This window comes from Phocoena sinus, chromosome 3, assembly GCF_008692025.1.
Source record: "Phocoena sinus isolate mPhoSin1 chromosome 3, mPhoSin1.pri, whole genome shotgun sequence".
In the NCBI taxonomy this organism is placed as follows: domain Eukaryota; kingdom Metazoa; phylum Chordata; class Mammalia; order Artiodactyla; family Phocoenidae; genus Phocoena; species Phocoena sinus.
The window spans coordinates 120678562-120702024 of record NC_045765.1 but is presented as its reverse complement, the minus strand read 5'-3'; the positions used below and the strand labels follow the sequence as shown (position 1 = coordinate 120702024).

The 23463-nt window shown below is 36.4% G+C and overlaps 1 protein-coding gene across 10 annotated transcripts in view; it reads left to right on the top strand.

Moving 5' to 3' along the window:
* SREK1 (splicing regulatory glutamic acid and lysine rich protein 1) overlaps window positions 1-23463 on the top strand; it is a 55766-nt gene that overhangs the window by 13646 nt on the left and 18657 nt on the right. For 7 of the 10 annotated variants that reach the window (XM_032626049.1, XM_032626048.1, XM_032626051.1 and 4 more), the window contains 7 exons: window positions 120-235; window positions 10813-10977; window positions 11122-11300; window positions 12485-12615; window positions 13489-13603; window positions 18681-18800; window positions 19169-19549. In XM_032626049.1, the coding sequence (XP_032481940.1) occupies window positions 120-235; window positions 10813-10977; window positions 11122-11300; window positions 12485-12615; window positions 13489-13603; window positions 18681-18800; window positions 19169-19549 (1207 nt within the window). The remainder of the gene's footprint in view (window positions 1-119; window positions 236-10812; window positions 10978-11121; window positions 11301-12484; window positions 12616-13488; window positions 13604-18680; window positions 18801-19168; window positions 19550-23463) is intronic. The other 3 variants (XM_032626050.1, XM_032626057.1, XM_032626058.1) reach the window with 2 other exon arrangements.

The following is a 23463-nucleotide window of genomic DNA, read 5'->3' as shown; positions in this document are numbered from 1 at the left end:
CTGATAGATAGATTCATTTATTATTATTATTTTTTAAGTGCAAGGGTAATTGTAAAATCATAGTATAAAGTTTGTGTGGTGTTTCTGCTTTCTTTAATGTTTGGAACTTGCCTCTGCAGGTAAAATCCCAGAGGAAGCCAAAGCTCTCTCTCTATTGGCTCCTGCTCCAACCATGACAAGTCTGATGCCTGGTGCAGGCTTGCTTCCCATACCGACTCCAAATCCCTTAACTACAGTAAGTATGATACACCCTCTTCTAAAGGGAGTGATCATTTAACTGTGTAATTGGTTGAATAAAGAGCTTAGAAAGTTTTTTTTTTTTTTTAAGAGCTTAGAAAGCTATTTCTATTTTAAGTATTTGTGTTTTTAAATGGAGAGGATTCGAAATGTCTGCGTAATTTTTTTCCCCATGTTACTGACTTGAACTGCCTTTTGGAATTGATTATGAAGTAATTGGGGATTCATTTAAATTTGAGAACTGAAATATATTCATTAGAAAATCAGTAATTGAAATTCAACATTTTAGATAGCATAGGGAATTGGAGAATCTAGGTAACTATATTTCCCAGTTCAGGAGGACTAAATCCATTTGAAAAATTTGAAATGATTTACACCGTTGGTAATGGGAAAAATATCTCAGAGAAGCATTTGTCTGATACTGAGAAAATGTAACATGGTAAAAACATGGCAAAAATATTTTTCATTAGCAGAATTAAATAGTAATTTAATGCCTCATTTGTGATTTCCAAGTGGTGTCAAAAACAGATTTGCTGTTACTGGGTTCTTGGTTTATATAAAAGATTCTGGTCATTTATTTTAAATAAGAGTCATTTTTCTTCAAAAATAAATCCAAGACAAATACAGAACTCACATTAATTGAAAGCTGTGTTTTACTTTTTGGTACTGGGTTCTTAGGGAGTGAACCAGTAAACTTTATGATTATAGTTTATCCAAGTTATAAAAGTGGTTTTTGAAACTTGGAAGTGCAAAATTTTAGGATTTTCACATGACACTGTTCTGCTGGAGACCTGTATTGTGATCCATGGGAGGAAGATGCCTTTTATTTTTTATTTTATTTTAATATCTTTATTGGAGTATAATTGCTTTACAATGTTGTGTTAGTTTCTGCCATATAACAAAGTTGTGTTAGTTTCTGCTGAATCAGCTATACGTATACATATATCCCCATATCCCCTCCCGCGTCTCCCTCCCACCTTCCCTATCCTACCCCTCTAGGTGGTCACAAAGCACGGAGCTGATCTCCCTGTGCTATGCGTCTGCTTCCCACTAGCTGTCTGTTTTACATTTGGTAGTGTATATATGTCAGTGCCACTCTCTCACTTCGTCCTAGCTTACCCTTCCCCCTCCCCGTGTCCTCCATTATCTACGAATGCTTTATTCCTGTCCTGCCCCTAGGTTCTACAGAACCTTTTTTTTTTTTAGATTCCCTATATATGTGTAAGCATACAGTATTTGTTTTTCGGTTTCTGATTTACTTCACTCTGTATGACAGAATCTAGGTCCATCCACCTCACTACAAATAACTCAATTTTGTTGCTTTTTTTTTTTTTTTTTTTTTTTTTTTTTGCGGTACGGGCCTCTCATTGTTGAGGCCTCTTCCATTGCGGAGCACAGGCTCTGGACGCGCAGGCTCAGCAGCCATGGCTCATGGGCCTAGCCGCTCCACGGCATGTGGGATCTTCCCAGACCGGGGCACAAATCCGTGTCCCTTGCATTGGCAGGCGGACTCTCAACCACTGCGCCACCAGGGAAGCCCTCAATTTTGTTTCTTTTTATGGCTGAGTAATATTCCATTGTATATATGTGCTGCATCTTCTTTATCCATTCATCTGTTGATGGACACTTAGGTTACTTCCATGTCCTGGCTATTGTAAATAGTGCTGCAGTGAACATTGTGGTACATGACTCTTTTTGAATTATGGTTTTCTCAGGGTATATGCCCAGTAGTAGGATTGCTGGGTCGTGTGGTAGTTCTGTTTTTAGTTTTTTAAGGAGCCTCCATACTGTTCTCCATAGTGGCTGTATCAATTTACATTCCCACCAACAGTGCAAAAGGGTTCCCTTTTCTCCACACCCTTTCCAGCATTTATTGTTTGTAGATTTTTTGACGATGGCCATTCTAACTGGTGTGGGGTGATACCTCATTGTAGTTTCGATTTGCATTTCTCTAATGATTAGTGGTGTAGAGCATCCTTTCATGTGTTTGTTGGCAATCTGTATATCTTCTTTGGAGAAATGTCTATTTAGGTCTTCTGCCCATTTTTGGTTTGGGTTGTTTGTTTTTTTGATATTGAGCTGCATAAGCTGCTTGTATATTTTGGAGATTAATCCTTTGTCAGTGGCTTTGTTTGCAAATATTTTCTCCCATTTTGAGGGTTGTCTTGTTGTCTTGTTTTGGTTTCCTTTGCTGTGCAAAAACTTTTTAAGTTTCATTAGGTCCTGTTTGTTTATTTTTGTTTTTATTTCCATTTCTCTAGGAGGTGGGTCAAAAGTCATCTTGTTGTGATTTATGTCATAGAATGTTCTGCCTATGTTTTCCTCTAAGAGTTTTATAGTGACTGTCCTTACATTTAGGTGTTTAATCCATTTTGAGTTTATTTTTGTGTATGGTGTTAGGGAGTGTTCTAATTTCATTCTTTTACATGTAGCTGTCCAGTGAAAGATAAGGTGACCATATGTGTGTGGGTTTAGCTCTGCGCTTTCTGTCCTGTTCTGTTGATCTATATTTCTGTTTTTGTGCCAGTAGTATACTGTCTTGATTACTGTAACTTTGTAGTATAGCCTGAAGTCAGGGAGCCCGATTCCTCCAGCTCTGTTTTTCTTTCTCAAGATTGCTTTGGCTTTTCGGGGTCTTTTGTGTTTCCATACAAATTGTGAAATTTTTTGTTCTAGTCTGTGAAAAATGCCATTGGTAGTTTGATAGGGATTGCATTGAATCTATGGATTGCTTTGGGTAGTATAGTCATTTTCACAATGTTGATTCTTCCAATCCAAGAACATGGTATATCTCTCCATTTGGTTTGTATCATCTTTAATTTCTTTCATCAGTGTCTTATAGTTTTCTGCATACAGGTATTTTGTCTCCTTAGGTAGGTTTATTCCTAGGTATTTTATTCTTTTTGTTGCAGTGGTAAATGGGAGTGATTCCTTAATTTCTCTTTCAGATTTTTCATCATTAGTGTACAGGAATGCAAGAGATTTCTGTGCATTAATTTTGTACCCTGCTACTTTACCAAATTCATTGATTAGCTCTAGTAGTTTTCTGGTAGCATCTTTAGGATTCTCGATATAGTATCATGTCATTTGCAAACAGTGACAGTTTTACTTCTTTTCCAATTTAGATTCCTTTTATTTCGTTTTCTTCTCTGATTGCCATGGCTATAACTTCCAAAATTATGTTGAATAATAGTGGTTAGAGTGGGCAACCGTGTCTTGTTCCTGATCTTAGTGGAAATGGTTTCAGTTTTTCACCATTGAGAGTGTTGTTGGCTGGTTTGTTATATATGGCCTTTATTATATTGAGGTAAGTTCCCTCTATGCCTACTTTCTGGAGGGTTTTTATCCTAAATGGGTGTTGAATTATGTTGAAAGCTTTTTCTGCACCTGTTGAGATGATCATATGGTTTTTATCCTTCAGTTTGTTTATGTGGTTTATCACATTGATTGATTTGCATATATTGAAGAATCCTTGCATTCCTTGGATAAACCCCACTTGATTGTGGTGTATGATCCTTTTAATGTGCTGTTGGATTCTGTTTGCTAGTATTTTGTTGAGGATTTTTGCAACTATGTTCATCAGTGATATTGACCTGTATTTCTCTTTTTTTGTGACATTTTAGTCTGGTTTTGGTATCAGGGTCATGGTGGCCTCATAGAATGAGTTTGGGAGTGTTCTTCCCTCTCCTATTTTTGGAAGAGTTTGAGAAGGATAGGTGTTGGCGTGTCTCTAAATATTTGATAGAATTCATGTGTGAAACCATCTGGTCCTGGGCTTTTGTTTATTTGAAGATTTTTAATCACAGTTTCAGTTTCAGTGCTTGTGATTGGTCTGTTCATATTTTCTATTTCTTCCTGGTTCAGTCTGGGAAGGTTGTGTTTTTCTAAGAATATGTCCATTTCTTCCAGGTTGTCCATTCTATTGGCATATAGCTGCTTGTAGTAATCTCTCATGATCCTTTGTATTTCTGCAGTGTCAGTTGTTATTTCTCCTTTTTCATTTCTAATTCTGTTGATTTGGGTCTTCTCTCTTTTTTTCTTGATGAGTCTTGCTAATGGTTTATCAATTTTGTTTATCTTCTCAAAGAAACAGCTTTTAGTTTTATTGATCTTTGTTATTGTTTCCTTCATTTCTTTTTCATTTATTTCTGATCTGATCTTTATGCTTTCTTTCCTTTTGCTAACTTTGGGTTTTTTTCTGTTTTTCTTTCTCTAATTGCTTTAGGTGTAAGGTTAGGTTGTTTATTTGAGATTTTTCTTGTTTCTTGAGGTAGGCTTGTATTGCTATAAACTTCCCTCTTAGAACTGCTTTTGCTACGTCCCGTAGGTTTTGGGCTGTCGTGTTTTCATTGTCATTTGTTTCCAGGTTTTTAAAAATTTCCTCTTTGATTTCTTCAGTGATCTCTTGGTTATTTAGTAGTGTATTGTTTAGGCTCCATGTGTTTGCAGTTTTTACAGTCTATTTTTCCTGTAATTGATATCTAGTCTCATAGCGTTGTGGTCGGAAAAGATGCTTGATACGATAGCAATTTCCTTAAATTTACCAAGGCTTGATTTGTGACCCAAGATATGGTCTCTCCTGGAGAATGTTCCATGAGCACTTGAGAAGAATGTGTATTCTGTTGTTTTTGGATGGAATGTCCTATAAATATCAATTAAGTCCATCTTGTTTAATGTATCACTTAAAGCTTGTGTTTCCTTATTTCTTTTCATTTTGGATGATCTGTCCATTGGTGAAAGTGGGGTGTTGAAGTCCCCTACTATGATTGTGTTACTGTCGATTTCCCCTTTTATGGCTGTTAGCATTTGCCTTATGTTTTGAGGTGCTCCTATGTTGGATGCATAAATATTTACAATAGTTATATCATCATTTTGGATTGATCCCTTGATCATTATGTAGTGTCCTTTTTTGTCTCTTCTAATAGTCTTTATTTTAAAGTCTGTTTTGTCTGATATGAGAATTGCTACTCCAGCTTTCTTCTGATTTCCATTTGCATGGAATATCTTTTTCCATCCCCTCACTTTCAGTCTGTATGTGTCCCTAGGTCTGAAGTGGGTCTCTTGAAGACAGCATATATATGGGTCTTGTTTTTGTACCCATTCAACCAGTCTGTGTCTTTTGGTTGTAGTATTTAAGCCATTTTACATTCAAGGTAATTATCAATATGTATGTTCCTGTTACCATTCTCTTAATTGTTTTGGGTTTTTTATTTGTAGGGCTTTTCCTTCTCTTGTGTTTCCTGCCTAGAGAAGTTCCTTTAGCATTTGTTGTAAAGCTGGTTTGGTGGTGCTGAATTCTCTTAGCTTTTGCTTGTCCGTAAGGTTTTTAATTTCTCTGTCGAATCTGAATGAGATCCTTGCTGGGTAGAGTAATCTTGGTTGTAGGTTTTTCCCTCTCATTAAATATGTCCTGCCACTCCCTTCTGGCTACTAGAGTTTTGCCAAAAGATCAGCTGTTAACCTTACGGGGATTTCTTTGTATGTTAATTGTTGATTTTCCCTTGCTACTTTTAATATTTTTTCCTTGTATTTAATTTTTGATAGTTTGATTAATATGTGTCTTGACGTGTTTCTCCTTGGGTTTTCCTGTATGGGACTCTGTGCTTCCTGGACTTGATTGACTCTTTCCTTTCCCATATTAGGGAAATTTTTGACTATTATCTCTTCAAATATTTTCTCAGTCCCTTTCTTTTTCTCTTCTTCTTCTGTGGCCCCTATAATTCTAATGTTGGTGTGTTTAATGTTGTCCCAGAGGTCTCTGAGACTGTCCTCAATTCTTTTCATTCTTTTTTCTTTATTCTGCTGTGCGGTAGTTATTTCTGCTATTTTATCCTCCAGGCCACTTACCTGTTCTTCTGCCTCAATTATTCCACTGTCGATTCCTTCTAGAGAATTTTTAATTTCACTTATTGTGTTGTTCATCATTGTTTGTTTATTCTAGGTTCTTTTTAAATGTTTCTTGTATTTTCTCCATTCTATTTCCAAGATTTTGGATCATCTTTACTATCATTATTCTGAATTCTTTTTCAGGTAGACTGCTTATTTCCTCTTCATTTGTTAGGTCTGGTGGGTTTTTACCTTGCTCCTTCATCTGCTATGTATTTCTCTGTCTTCTCATTTTGTTTAACTTACTGTGTTTGGGTCTCCTTTTTGCAGGCTGCAGGTTTGTAGTTCCTGTTGTTTTTGGTGTCTGCCCCCAGTGGGTAAGGTTGGTTCAGTGGGTTGTGTAGGCTTCCTGGTGGAGGGGAGTGGTGCCTGTGTTCTGGAGGATGAGGCTGGGTCTTTTCTTTCTGGTGGGCAGGACTGTATCTGGTATTGTGTTTTGGGGTGTCTGTGAACTTCTGATTTTAGGCAGCCTCTCTGCTAATGAGTTGGGTTGTGTTCCTGTCTTGCTAGTTGTTTTGCATAGGATGTCCAGAACTGGAGTTTGCTTGTAGTTAAGTGGAGCTGGGTCTTAGCGTTGAGAGAGATCTCTGGGAGACCTCTCACCGATTGATGGCACATAGGGCTGGGAGGTGAAAGTGGTCCAGTGTCCTGAGCACGGCGCTCCCATCTCAGAGGCTCAGGCCTGAAACCTGGTCAGAGCACCCTGTCAGCCACATGGCCTGGTATGTGCGGAGTCTCTTGTCTTTTGGGAAGTGCGAGGTGTTCTGCCAGCATTTAGTAGGTGTTCTGTAGGAGTTGTTCCACATGTAAATTTATTTTTGATGTATTTGTGGGTAGGAAGGTGATCTCCAGGGCTTATTCCTCCACCATCTGGAAGGACCTGATCGGTAAATGGTTTTTAATTTAACATTTGATCATTTGAATTGGGCTTTCTAAAAATTTTATTTTGGGTATGTTTTGGTATATTTTAAGATTAATTCCTGGATCATCATCTTTTTCCCCCCCCCTCCTCAGAAAGTATTGTCTTGCTATCTTTTTTTTTTTTTTTTTTTTTTTTTTTTTTTTTTTTTGCGGTACACAGGCCTCTCACCGCTGTGGCCTCGCCCGTTGCGGAGCACAGGCTCCGGACGCGCAGGCCCAGCGGCCATGGCTCACGGGCCCAGCCACTCCGCGGCATGTGGGATCCTCCCGCACCGGGGCACGAACCCGTGTCCCCTGCATCGGCAGGCGGACTCTCAACCACTGCGCCACCAGGGAAGCCCCTGTCTTGCTATCTTGAAACTTTTTAGGTTTTATTTATCAAGAAGAGAAAGTTTTTATTATTTAATTTGTTGCCGTGAGGGGAAATGATTCCTTTTAATTCAGCTGTAGATACGTTTTTTTTGTTTTTTGTTTTTGCGATACGCGGGCCTCTCACTGTTGTGGCCTCTCCTGTTGCGGAGCACAGACTCCGGACGCGCAGGCTCAGCGGCCATGGCTCACGGACCTAGCCGCTCCGCGGTACGTGGGATCCTCCTGGACCGGGGCACGAACCCGCGTCCCCTGCATCGGCAGGTGGACTCTCAACCACTGCGCCACCAGGGAAGCCCAAGATATGTATTTTTATAAAGCTTAATTCATGAAGAATAATTTTAGGTAGAAAACAGGGGAAAGGTGGCCCGTGATTTGGCTCCTAGCTACCTCTCTGACCTTTTTTTTCCTACTTGTTTTCCTGGCTCCCTTCTATTTCAATCTTATTGGCTTTGTTGATTTTTGGATATGCCAAACATATTTCTGTCTCAGGGCTGTTGTACTTATTTATCCTCTGCCTAGAACATTTCTTTCCAGACATTGAAAAGTTTTACTCTTTCATAAGAGTGAAACCTTTCATGAGGTTTCTTTCTATTTAAAAATCACATCTCCAGGGAGGCCAAGGTTTCTATGTCAGAAGGCAAAAGTTTTATATCAGGAGTCAGGTCATCTTTACCCCCTCAGACACTGAAAGGGCAACTTAAGTATTTAGGTCCTGTAGACCAGGGCTAGAAAATAGGCTAATCTAAAGAAGGGTCGTTTTATTGTTATAGTGCAGCCACATTCAGTAGAATTTGTGCTATGATGGAGATGTCTGTATCTCTGCTGTCTAGTGTAGAAGCCACTAGCAACATGTGGCTCTTGAGCACTTGGAATGTGGCTAGTGTGACTGAGGCACTGAATTTTAATTAAAATTCAAATAGCCATATGTGATTGGTGATTACCATGTTAAATGACGCAAGTGTCGAAGAATGGTATAGTGCAAAGAAGAGAGAGAGAGAGACAGGAAAAGTTTCTAAAAACAGGACTGAATGATCTTTAAATTTGAGAAACAAAGGAGTTGGATTAGATGATTTGGAAAGGCCCATTAGAGATCTATAATTGTATGTACCAGTGAAGAAATTTGTAGGTCAAAGGGATTGACAGCTGGGAATACTAGGAAAGGCCTGTTTTAAATCCATGCAAAACTGAGAAATAATAAGACTCATATTTGTGATTTAGCTTAATTGTATATAATAATTCTCTTGCACAGTAGAAAAAAATTTAAGGTATGACCCTCAATCATCTGTGAATGTTAGACTATCAAAGACATGGTAGGGGAAAAAGGAGTGTGATTAGACGCAACATGTGGAGGGAGGCTAGGCCATTCACCTGTTTTGAACTAAGGTATTTTCTACAACATTATGGTAACTTGAAATGGTGACAGCAAAAAATATAAGATCTGTTAGTAGCAAGATACCACAGATTGTAATAAATACTATGAAGGAAAAAAACCAGAGTGGTGTAGTAGAGAGTAAATGAGGCTGTATGTAAGGTGAGGGAAAGCCTCCTGGAGAGGGTGATTGACCTGGCGGTTGAAGGATTCAGCCAGCAGAAGCTAGGGGAAGAGCTTTCTAGGGCCGAAGGAATGCCAAGTGAGAAACCCTAAAGTGAGAAAAACTTGTGTGTTCCAGGTGCAGAATGGTTGTGAAGGCAGGGTGGCGGGGTGGGGGGGCAGCAGGGTAGTAGGTGTTTTGAGATTGGAGGGATAGATAGGGCACTGATGGTGTAGGGCTATTTAGGCCACAGAAGGAAGTTTGAATTTTATTGTAAAGTGTTTTAAGCGGAGGTAAAACTTGATTTGACATGTTTTGAAACGATCACACATGGGTTGCTATGGTAAGCATAAGTGACACTCTTTCATAAACTAGTATTTTCACCATTAGGAAGTGTTATTAACATTTGTTAAATTTTAGTAGCTTTGCAACAATATAACAATATATAGTCAGTTTACTTATTTGACTTAAATTGCAAAAGTGGAAATGAAAGTTGCAGGTTATTTTTTCCTTGAAAAGTCTTGTGAATTCTGCAAAATTTTTCATTTTCAAATTCTGAGATCTTTTCAAGTTTAAATTCACATTAAAAATGTGTTTCTTAATGCTTAAACTAAAAACTGATTTTAGTAATGTTATGAAAGATCATTCAAAGGTTTTTATCTTTTTCCTACCATAGTATAAGTAAGGGTTTAATATTTTAGGTTTCTTTTCTTAGGTAAACTTTGTCCCTGTTTTAATTTTAGTCTGTGCATGCTGGTACCCTGGTTTTACCATGTGTTAGCTGAGTATATTTGGGAAAATTATTTTCTGTAAGACTTTGTCTTTATCTGTGAAATTGGTGTAATAGTAATATCTATCTCTTAGGGCTGTTCTGAGAATTGAGTTAATAACCTAGCAAAAATAAGGTGCTTTGATTATTGTTAAGTATTAGGAATTCACAGTGTTGTTGAATGCCCGAGGTACAGTTGATTCTCATTATTTGTGAATTCTGTATTGTGAATTCACATACTAGCTAAAATTTATTTGAAATCTCAAAATCAGTACTTGTGGTGCTTTTGTGGTTATTCAACACAAATAGAATGAGGAGAAAATTGAGTTGCTTGATAAGTTCATTCCCAGATGAGTTCAAACAGAGCAACGCTCTGCCTTCTTATTTCAGCTCTAATGGTGTAAATAACTTTTTTGTGTGTGGTGCGTCGAGTGTCATGTTTTTTGCATTTTTGTGCTTTATGTTGGTCGTTTTGCTCTTTAAATTGGCCCCCAGCATAGTGCTAAAGTTCTGTCTAGTATTCCTAAGTGTTGGAAGCCTGTGATGTACCTTACAGAGAAAATTCTTATGTAAGATAAGGTTCATTCAGGCATGAGTTGATCATGCTGCTGGTCATGAGTTTAATGTTAATGAATCAATAATATATACTAGCTAAGGTATTTTTAAACAGAAGCACACATAAAACAAGGTCATATATTTATCACTTGATGAAAGTGATAAAGAGGCTCATAGGAACCTAGCCCTGTGTTTTTTTCCCTAGGAGCGGCGATTTCAGTATTTAATAATTCAGTCTTCATGGCAAACTTTATTGGACATAAGTACTACAGATAATGAGAATGGACTGTTTGTTTTTAGTGTCAAGGTTAGAAGTAATTAAAATACCCAGATAGTTAAGAAATATGTTGTATTTCTAATTACATTGAAAACTACTGTGACCTTACTCTGAATAATTCAGATACATACCTGGCTTAAATTAGGAGTCCCTAGTCTCTTCCCATTCTTACTGAGTTGATCAATATTCTTCAAGATTAGAGAATGGTAATTTTTGACACTAATAGAAAATATCTGCTCTGTTTTTTTTTAATTTTTTTATAGCTGGGTGTTTCCCTTAGCAGTTTGGGAGCTATACCAGCAGCAGCACTAGACCCCAATATTGCAACACTTGGAGAGATACCACAGCCACCACTTATGGGAAATGTGGATCCTTCCAAAATTGATGAAATTAGGAGAACAGTCTATGTTGGCAATTTGAATTCCCAGGTAACTAATATAAGAAGAAATTGAGTGGTGGGACCTCTTATTCCTTTCCCTTTATTAAAAATCATATCAATTGATAAAGTAGTATTTACCTGAATTTTTTTAAAGAAGAATATACTTTATTAAAGTGTTACTTTGTTTCTTCAGACAACAACAGCTGATCAGCTACTTGAATTTTTTAAACAAGTTGGAGAAGTGAAGTTTGTGCGGATGGCAGGTGATGAGACTCAGCCGACTCGGTTTGCTTTTGTGGAATTTGCAGACCAAAATTCTGTACCAAGGGCCCTTGCTTTTAATGGAGTTATGTTTGGAGACAGGCCACTGAAGTAAGAAACACTAAACAAAGAAATTTTAATGATTTTGAAAAAATTTTGTGGTTTTGATGTAATGCAGTTTTTTTTTTCTTTTTAATAGTAATTGGCAATTTGTGGAAAGGAAGACTTTGTGTTAAGTATAAATGAAACACATGAGATATTTACCATTTTAGCCTTTAAATTAAAGTTACATTTGAAGGCATCTTATTTTCTATTTCATAAGGTCTAATTTAAAGTTAACATTTTTATACCGTACATATTGATTGTAGGTCTTTTTCCATAAGCTTTAACAAGTTAGGTTGGTTTTGCATTATTACACTAGACTAATGGGCAGTTTAACATATGGGTAGAACTTACAGTAATATAATAATAAGAATTTTGGTAAATCCAAAATTTCAGGAAGAAAGTACCCAGAAATGTTTTAAATTATACATTTTAAGGTTTGCTCACATCCTTGTTTGCAAAATGAAAAGTTGATGTAGCCTTTCAGGTACTCAAGACCAGAAATTCTATTTCATGCACATTATTGAGGCACCAATTTTATCTGAATTCTGTAGATAATTGCCTTAATTATACAGTTTGATCAGGAGTCTGCTATTAAGGGATAAGAAACTGTTCTTAGTGAATGCTGTGTTTTCACCATGGTGAAGGGAGACACACCAAATTCATTTATGTGCATCAGAGAAACCACTGTTACCCATAAAGGAAGAGTTTTATCAGATTCCTCCCATATTTGAAGCTGTATGACTAGGCCATGGTCCAGGGTGGATTAAAGTGGTGCACATGATATATAGGTTCCCTTTCATCCTCCCAGGGTGCAGAGGTTATCAACAAAATTTTATAATCTTAGAAGTGATTCATTTTAATATTGGTGTCACCATTTTAATTTATTTATAACTCTAAGCTGTGAGAAGACACGGTTGTCCTGGCCTATTTAGGTTGTTAAAGAAGTTAGCTAGTTTTTCTTTATTTCCCTTGCTTTTTGCCTTTGTTAGCAAGAGATGATGGCAGATGGGAATGAGATAAATCATGGTTTTGAGGTTGGTTTTGGTTATTCTGTATTTAGCTATATTATTCTAAATGTGCTTTTGAGATGTCCTCAGATTTGTAAATATCTGTATCATATAAACAATTAGTTGTTTCATGTTTTGTAAAATATGGTGTGTATTTGTGATATGCTAATATTTTTAATTTAGAATAAATCACTCCAACAATGCAATAGTAAAACCCCCTGAGATGACACCTCAGGCTGCAGCTAAGGAGTTAGAAGAAGTAATGAAGCGAGTGCGAGAGGCTCAGTCCTTTATCTCAGCAGCTATCGAACCAGGTAAGGCCATAGCGTTGTTACATAGGTCATAGTTGAAGATCATAGAATCTTAGAACTGGAAGGAATTTTAGAAATTATCTGTTCAGTCCCTTCATTTTACAAACAAGAAGACTGAAACTCAAGAAAGAGTAAGTGACTTAACTAGTGTTAAAGGTTGAAGAACTATTTAGCACAAATATCTTTTTCCATGATACTGAATTGAGGTACATTAGCTTGAGTTAATCACTTCTTTATATTTTAATAGCAAAATCAGTACGCAGAACTGATTTGCTTAAAGCAAAGTGTAAATATTATTGTGAGGCTAAAGACAAGAATAAATATTTTAAATGTTATGATTAAGCAGATTCACTTTTCCTTCAAAGTTTTAATTTTAAAAATAGAAAAGAGAGCCCATGAGTTAGGAAAACTACAGAGTCTGTTTTAGCATGGTAAAGGAACACCCTTTCAAACTTTTGTGTTGCTAACTAAAATTAGAAATCCAACCTAAAAATGTCTAGATGGTTTTTTACATTTGAGCAAATTTTCTAAATTAGAATTTAAGCTTCAATTCTAGGAAAATAAATGGAAAAAGGATTTAAAATCACTGTCATAGGAATTACAGACATGTTATAATCGTACATTATGGCAGCAACAAAATACTACGAACAGCTGTTTATAATCATCTGGTTTATATGTACTGCTGCAGGGTGGCTGCACTCAACGAGTTTATGCAATGACTTTCTTGGATGTTTCTGAAGGATAATTGCACAGGAGGAGGATGTACAGAGAGTAGGCCCCTTGCACTATATGTGGTACATTCCACTTGTGCCTGATTATTAACTGGGATCTTTAATTGTTCTGAGCTTACACTGCAAAGTGGTTTTTTCCTCCCAGAGTCTGGAAAGAACAATGAAAGAAAAGGCGGTCGATCTCGTTCCCACACTCGTTCAAAATCCAGGTCTAGCTCAAAATCCCGTTCTAGAAGGAAAAGATCACAGTCAAAACACAGGTGAGAATTTCTACTGTCATATTTAAATTTTTTCGGTTTTGTATTTACAGTGGTTAAGATTTTCTGAGTTTTTGTCCAAGTATCAGAGTGTAGAAATTTCACTGGTGTTCACCAGGGAGTATGGTTACCATTAGATACTGCTTTAATTGTAATGCTAAAGAATGAAGTTTTATGTAATTAATATATAATTTCAACTAATTTTTAGTTTTAGAAGTTGGTTTTCTATCTTAAGATGTTCTATTCCTGATTTTTCTAAGAGTAAACTAGTCTCTATACAGAACTGGCAGAAGTTTTTCATTCTTCATAAGGGGAACATCTGATGCTGAAAATATTGCTGAAGTTGTTGCAGCTTTTTTGTTTTTTTCTTCCCCCACTTTCCTCAAGGTCTGGGGAGCACCACCCCAGATCTTGATTTCAAGTAGTTACCCTTCTCCAATACTGTGCGTCAAGTGGGGTACTTTAAGTCTTTGTACTCTTGGTGATAAGAGCCTCAGAGCCTCTTCCACCCACCTTGGGACCTGAAACATAGGAGTAACTTGCAGCTTTAATTGCAACTGTTGTGCTTAAGCTCTATTTCTGTTCTGTTTATCTTATTTTTGAGCGTGGCTTTGTCATTTTGAAGTTCTTTTAAAATCTTTTGTGTTTGGTGCAAAGGGGATCTCAAGATATAAACTTGCAACACCATCTTGATTGGAAGTAACCTAAGAGTCATGTCTAAAATAAGTTTTATTGTCTTCTTTAAGATGTGAAGGGGGCTGTTGCTGAAATGTGAACATGTATGCAGTGGATCCTAATTGCATGTTACATGTGCATACATACGCATACTCTCTAAAGAGAAGAGGCAGAGAAAAGTGTGTGTGCGTGTGAGTGTGCATGTTTGTTGGGAGTATTAGAGAAGGAGGAGGATTTGAGGGGAGGGAAAAAAGGAACCAGTATGCCCTATGTTGAACCTCACCAGCAGGCTCAGTTTAGTCTTGATTTTCTGTGCTAATCAAGGAGATTGAGGTAATGAGATAGGAAAATACGATCTTCTTTTTTTTAATTTATTTTTTATTGAAGTATACTTGAATTACAATGTTGTACAGCAGAGTGACTCAGTTATACATATATATATGTTCTTTTTCATATTCTTTTCCATTATGATTTATCACAGGATATTGAATGTAGTTCCCTGTGCTATACAGTAGGACCTTGTTGTTTATCCATTCTATGTATACCAGTTTGCATCTGCTAATCCCAAACTCTCACGTCTCCCCTCTCCCATCCCCCTCCCCCTTGGCAACCAGCAGTCTATTCTCTATGTCCCTGATTTTGTTTCTGTTTCATAGATAGGTTCATTTGTATCATATTTTAGATTCCACATGCGATATCATATAGTATTCGTCATCTCTTTCTGACTGACTTCACTTAGTATGATAATCCCTAGTTGCAGATATTCTTAATTAGATTCTAGCAAACTATACTTCAGCTCTCTACTCGTGTATACGTCTCTACTATTACTTGCAGAATTCCTTTTGGAATATGGTTTTAATCTCTATCTCTATCCAAAGCCTTACAGTAAGGCAAATTCATGTCCAAGGGAAGGAAGTTGTTTCATGTACAAGGAATAAGACAGTGTAGCAAAGCCAGAATTGGAGAAGGAAAGTGGTATAGAATCAGTGGTACTAGATTATGGATATTTCTATAGGTCAACAGGGTGGTGAAGGTAAAGGAGATCAAGAAAATACAGAATTGAGCTGAAGAGTAATAACTTTTCTGAGGAAGAAAAAGAGCAATGACTTAAATCTTACTTTGTGTTATAAGAGCCATGCTCCAAATCTAATACCTTAGTGGTTTTCTAAGGCAGAAAAAAAGCAAAATTTGATTATTAACATTTTTTCCTTGATAATTTCTGTGAAGCTTTCTCTGTTGGGACAAATAATTTAACTAAGGTTTTTACTCTTATCGTTTTCAGTATATTGGGATATTTTCCCTTTCCAGGGGTTAGTGGAGGAAGGGTTATTCTGTCTAAAATGAAATTTGTTAATTATTCTTATTCATGGGAGTGATTTCATGGAGGTCTATCTAATTATGTAACGTTAGAAATTAATTGTTCTTGGCTGGCGCGCACACCCAAACACTCCCATACACACAGGCACACCTCGTTTTATTTTACTCTGCTTTATTGTGCTTCACAGATATTGTGGTTTTTTAACAAATTGAAAGTTTGTGGCAGCCCTGCATTGTCAGATGACAATTAGCATTTTTTAGCAATAAAGTATTTTTAATTAAGGTATGTACATTGTTTTTTTTTAAGACAAAATGCTGTTGCACACTTAATACACTACAGTATAGAGTAAATATAAATTGTATATGCATTGGGAAGCCAAAAAATTCCTGACTCGCTTTATCGTGATACTCCCTTTTTTGCGGTGGTCTGGAACCAAACCCACGATAACTCTGAGGTATGCCTGTATGTCTTTTTTGTCAGCATATACTGTTTTTATACATGGTGTATATAAACACAAGAAGCCTTTACTAAGGTCATAAAGAAATAAAAAAGAGGATGAGTTTTGTTGAAAAGAAATTCCTCACCCAAAAACATTTGACTTATGGAACTCCCTCCCCCTCTCCACCGGTAGGGGATGGCAAGCATTTCTCGGTTTCCCCTCCTCTTCTAGTGGGATTGGATACCCTCAGCTCTGGCTCTGACCCACTAGACCTAGCAGGAGTGTGGGTTGCAGGAGCCCTTGTTCTTGAAGCCCCACCTTCTTAGTGTTCTGATACTTCTAGAACTTTCCCCTGACTCTTTCCCTGTTCCTTCTTCTTTCTGTAGGAGGGAGGAAATAGTTACTTGTTACTATGACCTTGGCTAGAACTGGGAAGATGTGTTTCCACTCTGTCCAAATGTTTATATGTGTTTTTTTCATAGGGACAGTGTTAGAAAAGGTGGGTAGTAGTACTCTATTATATTTTAAAGTTAAGTAACCTTTACAGACCAGCATAGGAACTATAAGACATTTTATAATATTTTAATGGGAAACAGCTGACTTACAAATGAACTTTGATGCAACATAATGGTAAGTTGCTCTTTATTTACAATTTAACTTATAAATGCAATTTTGTACATCATGTTAAAATGACAGCTGCTAATGATAGCTCAAATCTTTATCTTTGGTTGGATTAGATTTGCTCTTGACTTGAAGCTTTTAGCTTTCCTAATAGAAAACTTGTAGGCAACTAGTGGGTGAGACAGACATGAAGTATTTAATGTCAAAATTGAAATACAATAATTACTCTTGAGCAGTGACTTTCAAACTCTGAGGACCCACAGGATAAGGTGGGAAGCCAAGTGGTCAGTGCTTTTTTATTATTAACTTTTATTTGTTATGGCTATGGTTAATTTTCTTAAAGGAGTTTATTTAATTAAGATTGGAAAGTGCTGTTTGAAGCAAACAAAATTATTATTATTTTTTTTAGCAAGGTTAACTAGAAAAGAAATCTTAAGACTTATTAAGTACATAGAAGCAAAGGCCCTTTAAAACATTATCACCCTCATGTGGATGTCTGTAAATGGACTAAAAATGTTATAAGTTTTTAAGTTTTCCCCTGATAGCTACTACTTGACCCTTGTGTCTCTTAGGTTATTAGTGATAAAGGTTTCAACAAACTACGAATTATCTTCGTATATTAAAAATGAGGTATGAAGATAAGTGTATAATAGATGAGTGGTTCAGTTGAAAATTAGCTGTTGGAAAACAGATTTTAACTAACTGAAAAATGTGTTTTAAGAACAAGATCATTACTTAATTGAGGATTGTCTGGAGACTTCTGGTTTCATGGCATAGCACAAGCATTTAACTATATGTATTTTATAGATATTTGTTTTAACTTAATTCATGAAGATATTACTATCAAGATGAGTTTTAATTATATAAGGCATACTTGTAGATGTTCATTTGACCCCTTGGAATAAATAGAGATACAATTTAAAGTTTTCATTTATGTTAATTGTTAATAATGATGATGATGCAGATATTGAGATAGGATTTTTAATCATTTACTCTGCACTCAAAGCTGTTGGGCAGTTTTCCATATATCATCTGTTTTAATTCTCATGACAGTTCTAGGAGGTATAGGTATGATTCTTACTCCACTTTTTAGATGAAGAAACTCAGGCTTAGAGAGGTTGAGTGATTAGCCAGAGTTCTCACAGCTATTGTGTGGCAGAACTGAGAGTCAGAGCCAGATTGTTTAACTGCGAAGCCGGTGAGTCTCATCACTTTGTTGTTTAAGTTGTATGCCTTCAATTTGGTTACATTTAAGTAAATAGTTCCTAGGATACCTCATTATGAAAAATGTCACATTATATAAGCTATTATTTCAGTTGGGAAAGGAGCCTAGAGAATTTCAGAATTTAAAAAAACAGTTATTTTTCCTCCAAGAATGCCAGTAATAAAGGTTTCTTTTAATAGCTTTGTTTAGGTAATAAAATCAAGGCTTTGCAAATTCAACATTTGATTATATTTAGCTTTAACTCACGAGTAAGATGTTTGGTTTCCTGTAACACTAGCACCATCATTAGTACTGTGCTTCCCTATGCATTCTTCTTAGTATGTGTTATGACAAATAGCACACAGTCATTTATAGAAACCATTGAACCATATAACCACTACTCCCTGTCAAAGATAAGTTATAGCCACAAGCAGGAATATTACATGCAAGTCAAGAGTTAAAGACAATTTTTGGTATGAAAATTTGGACCATGGGAGAAGTTGTCTGTTCTAATTGAGCCATGTAATATTTAGCAAAAGAAAGCCACACCTGAAACTGTCAACTTAAGTCTGACATAGGAAATAAATTCTTTTTCTGTTTCTGTCTTTGTGTTCTGGACAATGAAATGTCTGGTGAAGTTTTCAATAAATAAATTTATGTCAGATAATCTAATTTTGAAGCATTATGTAATAAAGAATTTAAAAATATTGATAAATACTGTCAGGATTGGTTTTTAAATTCTCTTATTTGAAAGATCTTAAATATTTATAAATTGAAATTCTAAGAATAAGTTTTGATATTCTAACAATTTGTTTTTCTTTAGGAGTAGATCCCATAATAGATCACGTTCAAGACAAAAAGATAGACGTAGATCTAAGAGCCCTCATAAAAAACGCTCTAAATCAAGGGAGAGGCGGAAGTCAAGGAGTCGTTCGCGTTCACGGTGAGTTTTTTGGAAATTAAGGGTAGTTTTCTCATGACCTCATATGTTAAAAATCTGTTGTTTAAATTTTTAATGAAAGAAATTAAACTTTTTTCTGATTGTTTCAGTAATGATTTAATATCGATTGTCATTGATTTGAATCTGATGGTTAGTATGACTCATGTGATTTCCAGACTAAATTCAGCCTGATAATTGTTTCATTTAGCAGCTTCATGTACACATAAATTATTTAGAAATTTATATGTAATGTCTTACAGCTATTATACATTGTTTTGTGTTGATAATTGTTGAGGAAAGAGAATGAGGTCCTTGTTGGGGAGTAGAATTATTTTAGTTGTGAATTTATTTATTTACTTTTGTTTTTAAAGGGACAAAAGGAAAGACAACCGAGAAAAAATCAAGGAAAAGGAAAGAGTGAAAGAAAAAGATAGAGAAAAGGAAAGGGAAAAAGAGAGAGACAGGGAAAAGGAACGTGAAAAAGAAAAGGAACGGGGTAAAAACAAAGATAAAGACCGGGATAAAGAACGGGAAAAGGACCGAGATAAAGACAAGGAGAAGGACAGAGAGAGAGAGCGGGAAAAAGAGCATGAAAAGGAACGAGACAAAGAGAAGGAGAAGGAACAGGACAAAGAAAAGGAACGAGAAAAGGACAGATCCAAAGAGATAGATGAGAAAAGAAAGAAGGATAAAAAGTCCAGAACACCACCCAGAAGTTACAATGCATCAAGAAGATCTCGTAGTTCCAGCAGGTTTGATAATGCTTAAAGTTTTTACCAAAGGGCTTACTGATGACAAATGAAAACATAAATTTTAACTGGGGGGAAAAGATAATTGTGCACAAGTGGAATCAGTACAATAGTATCAGAACATTTCCCTCTGATAGCAGAGTAAACATTTCTCTAGCAGAGGGATTGCTACAGTATTGAATCTATGAGGAGGAAGAGAGAATATTGGCCAGAATTACTTGAAAAGTTAACTGTCCTTTGTAATCCACTATTTTAACCTGGCAGTGGTGTCAGTGGCTGCTGTTGCTGCTGCTTATTATTTTCTTGGAGGGTGGGATCGCAGGGGCAAGTTTTTTGTTTTTTTTATGTAGAGAAATTGACTTCTTAGGCGTCTATATTTCTTTGGAATGATGTGGTAAATTTTAATATATAAAATTATTTCTAAAGTTACAGTATTAGTCCTTTTCGTCATCTAAGTTCATTTTTACTGCTCTACTTTGTTGAATACATGACGTTTAAATTTTGGTTTTCATTTATTAATTTGTTAAGGATTTGCTTTTTTCTTAGGACTGTTTATTAATAGGTACACTGCCACCAGGTGGCAGCAGGTTGCCATAGTAACATCAGCAAAATGAGGACCTTCCTTAATTCAAGATTATCTCAATCTACATCCGTTGCTCCAGATGATATTGTGACTATAAATAAATGGAAGTTCCTAAGTTGTGTTAAACTATATCTTAAAAATACTTTAAAAATATATTTTTGCAAGTTTTAAAGATATTTTAAAATGGTTTTTCATAGAACATAATTTCTGAGACAATGGACTATATATTTCCTAAATTTTTTAACTTTGTGTTTTAACAGCTTATTCTTAATACTAGTCTTTGGCTAGTTAATAGAAGATAATTGCAAGCATTTATTGAGTGCTTTACCATATGCCAGGTTTTATGTCTCAGCAGAGTTTTTCATGACTGATCTTATTTAATCTTCACAGTAAGCCTGTGAGAAGACTGTTATCTTGGTTTTAAAACATGAGGAAACCAAACCAGAGGAAATTTTCCATCTGCTCTGCACTTTAGTTAGAAGTATGGTAGTATAGTAGCTCTTCTCCTCTCTTTAGAGATTAATTGAGGACTTTAACCAGTACTTGGTACTGGCTTTAAAAAAATGCGTCAGAAGGGGCTTCCCGACATATGGGAACATACGTATATGTATAGCTGATTCACTTTGTTGTAAAGCAGAAGCTAACACACCATTGTAAAGCAATTATACCCCAATAAAGATGTTAAAAAAAAAAAAAAAAAAGAAGGGGCTTCCCTGGTGGCGCAGTGGTTGAGAGTCCACCTGCCGATGCAGGGGATGCTGGTTTGTGCCCCGGTCCAGGAAGATCCCACATGCCGCAGAGTGGCTGGGCCCATGAGCCGTGGCCGCTGAGCCTGTGCGTCCGGAGCCTGTGCTCCGCAACGGGAGAGGCCCGCGTACTGCAAAAAAAAAAAAAAAAAAAAAAGCGTCAGAAGTATATAGTTGAAAGCAACAGTATATGTTAAAATGTGACTTCAAATCAGTAGGTCATTGCCATATTTCAGCACATTGAACCAAAACCTGAAGAAATTAACTCATTTGCTGTGGGTATCAGTTGAGCCTTGCAGACTGCATCTTTATTGCAGTTATTTTATTGGTTGTGTTTCACACATTCCTTTGTGTTTGTGTGATCGTTTAGATATTGCCCTTCACAACACCAAATAATATTTCGATTCCTTTTTAAAAAATTAATTTTTATTTTTTGCTGCTTTGGTTCTCCATTGCTACACGTGGGCTTTCTCTAATTGTGGATAGTGGGGGCTACTCTTTGTTGCGGTGCGTGGACTTCTCATTGCGGTGGCTTCTTTTGTTGCAGAGTATGGGCTGTAGGTGAGCGGGCTTCAGTAGTTTTGGCACCACGGGCTTTAGTAGTTGTGGCATGTGGGCTCTAGAGTGCAGGCTCAGTAGTTGTGGCATGTAGGCGTAGTTGCCCTGCGGCATCTCTCCGGACCAGGGATTGAACCTGTGTCCCCTGCATTGGCGGGCGGATTCTTAACCGCTGCGCCACCAGGGAAGTCCCCTCGATTCCTTTTAAATTCAGTTGAATTTACTTTTTCTGATGACTTTGAAATGTTTATAATTTTTTCATGGGTCATTTTAAGTCACTTGATATTTAAGAAAGTGTAGATGTTCACATTCAGTTCTTAGGTCTTAGATAACCTCTGGGGCCTGGAGAATAAATGTTGACTAATGTTAGTTCCTAAAGGTTCAGCAGTTTGGAATGTTTTATGCTTTCAGAAGAGCTTGCTGAAGAGTTACCATTTCTTATCTTTTAGCACTTTTCTTCCTTTAAGGTGCTCTGATTTGTTTAGTGAATGGGAAACCTTAACTGCCCAGAATAATAGTCTACTTAATGTTTTTATTTCCAACATTGTCTTCTGAGCTACATTTTTAAGGAAAAATTTTGATATTTAAAAACTTTTAATGCTTGGAATTACAATTAATAAGGATGAGACCATCAAAGGGAAGGAGAACATATTTACTGAGCACCTGCTGTGCACCAGACACTAGGCTTGGTATTTCACAGGTATTATCCTGATCCTTAAAACTACAAGGCTCGAGTTATTATCTCCACTTTTCAATTGGAAAAACTGAGACTCAGATAAAGTAATATGACCCCAGTCGTGCAGTTGGTAAGATGTGGGACTGAAATTTAAATGTAAGCCTAATCAACTCCAGTTCTGCATACTAGAGCTGACAGCTTCTTTCTCGACTAACTGACATTCTAGCTTCCTGTCTGTCAGCCTTAGTTCTCATTATCACTAACTGGTAATTATTAGATGTCCATCTGTACATAGTGCTTCCTGAACATACAGGTAAAGAGTTACACTGTTGAAGATGGAGCCATTTTGTGTAAACTTAAAGTCTGGAATACACTGATATTCTCATGCTATGAAAAAAGTACTTCTGGTTCTTGTGTGGGGTAGGGAGGTGCTGTTACAGAATGGCATTGATTAAATGGAATAACATCATCTAATTTCCATATTAGGAAGTATAATTTTGGGGTGACTTGGAAATAAAATTGGGTAAAGGAGGAGAGAACCTTAGGTAGAGTTGGAATTGATTTATTTGTGTTCTCAAAGTTCTTGAGCTCTTTTGGTAGTAACATCTGTGTATACCACATATGAGCATTGTCTAGTTTTTTATTTTACAGATGAAAAATGTACACAGAATGTTTCATTAGCCTAGAATCAGCTTACTGAGGTGATAAGGAGAACTTGAATTCTAGAGGATTTGGTTGTTTCAGCTATGTGGCCACTAATTATCAGAGCTTCTTGTGAGATAGGTCATTGGCTACATTAATCATTTAATAAATGTACCCTTATACCTCGTCACCTGAATAATAGACATCTTGAAATTCATTGTTTCTAAGTTGACCACCCTTACAAATGAAGTAGTTTATTAGAGTATGCATCATTTGGTAATGTGTTAAGCAAAATAGTTTTTAATAATAATAAAACTGTTAATCTATTTAATAATTATTTTTGACTTCATCATATTTAAATCCCAGGTTTTAAGTAATTTCCTTACATCTAAGCAACTTGTGCGCTCAATTTTAAATGAATAGAACAACAATAATGAAATGGTAGGTTAAGGGGGTAAAAGCAATTTCTCTGTCAAATGAATTAATGTTTAGAGACATTCTACATACTTGGGTTTTAAAAGTTCACATTTTGCAAGCCCATTTACCTTTCAGTTCTTGAAAAGGGCCTGTTACCTTGTTAAAAAATAATCCACAGTGGGGCAGCAAGGAGCTAGATGCATGACAAAGTATCTGATAAGCAACACATGCTTTAGGTGCTGAGGAAGAACATGTTTGACTTGAGAGAGAATGTGAAAGAAACATCCATTACTAT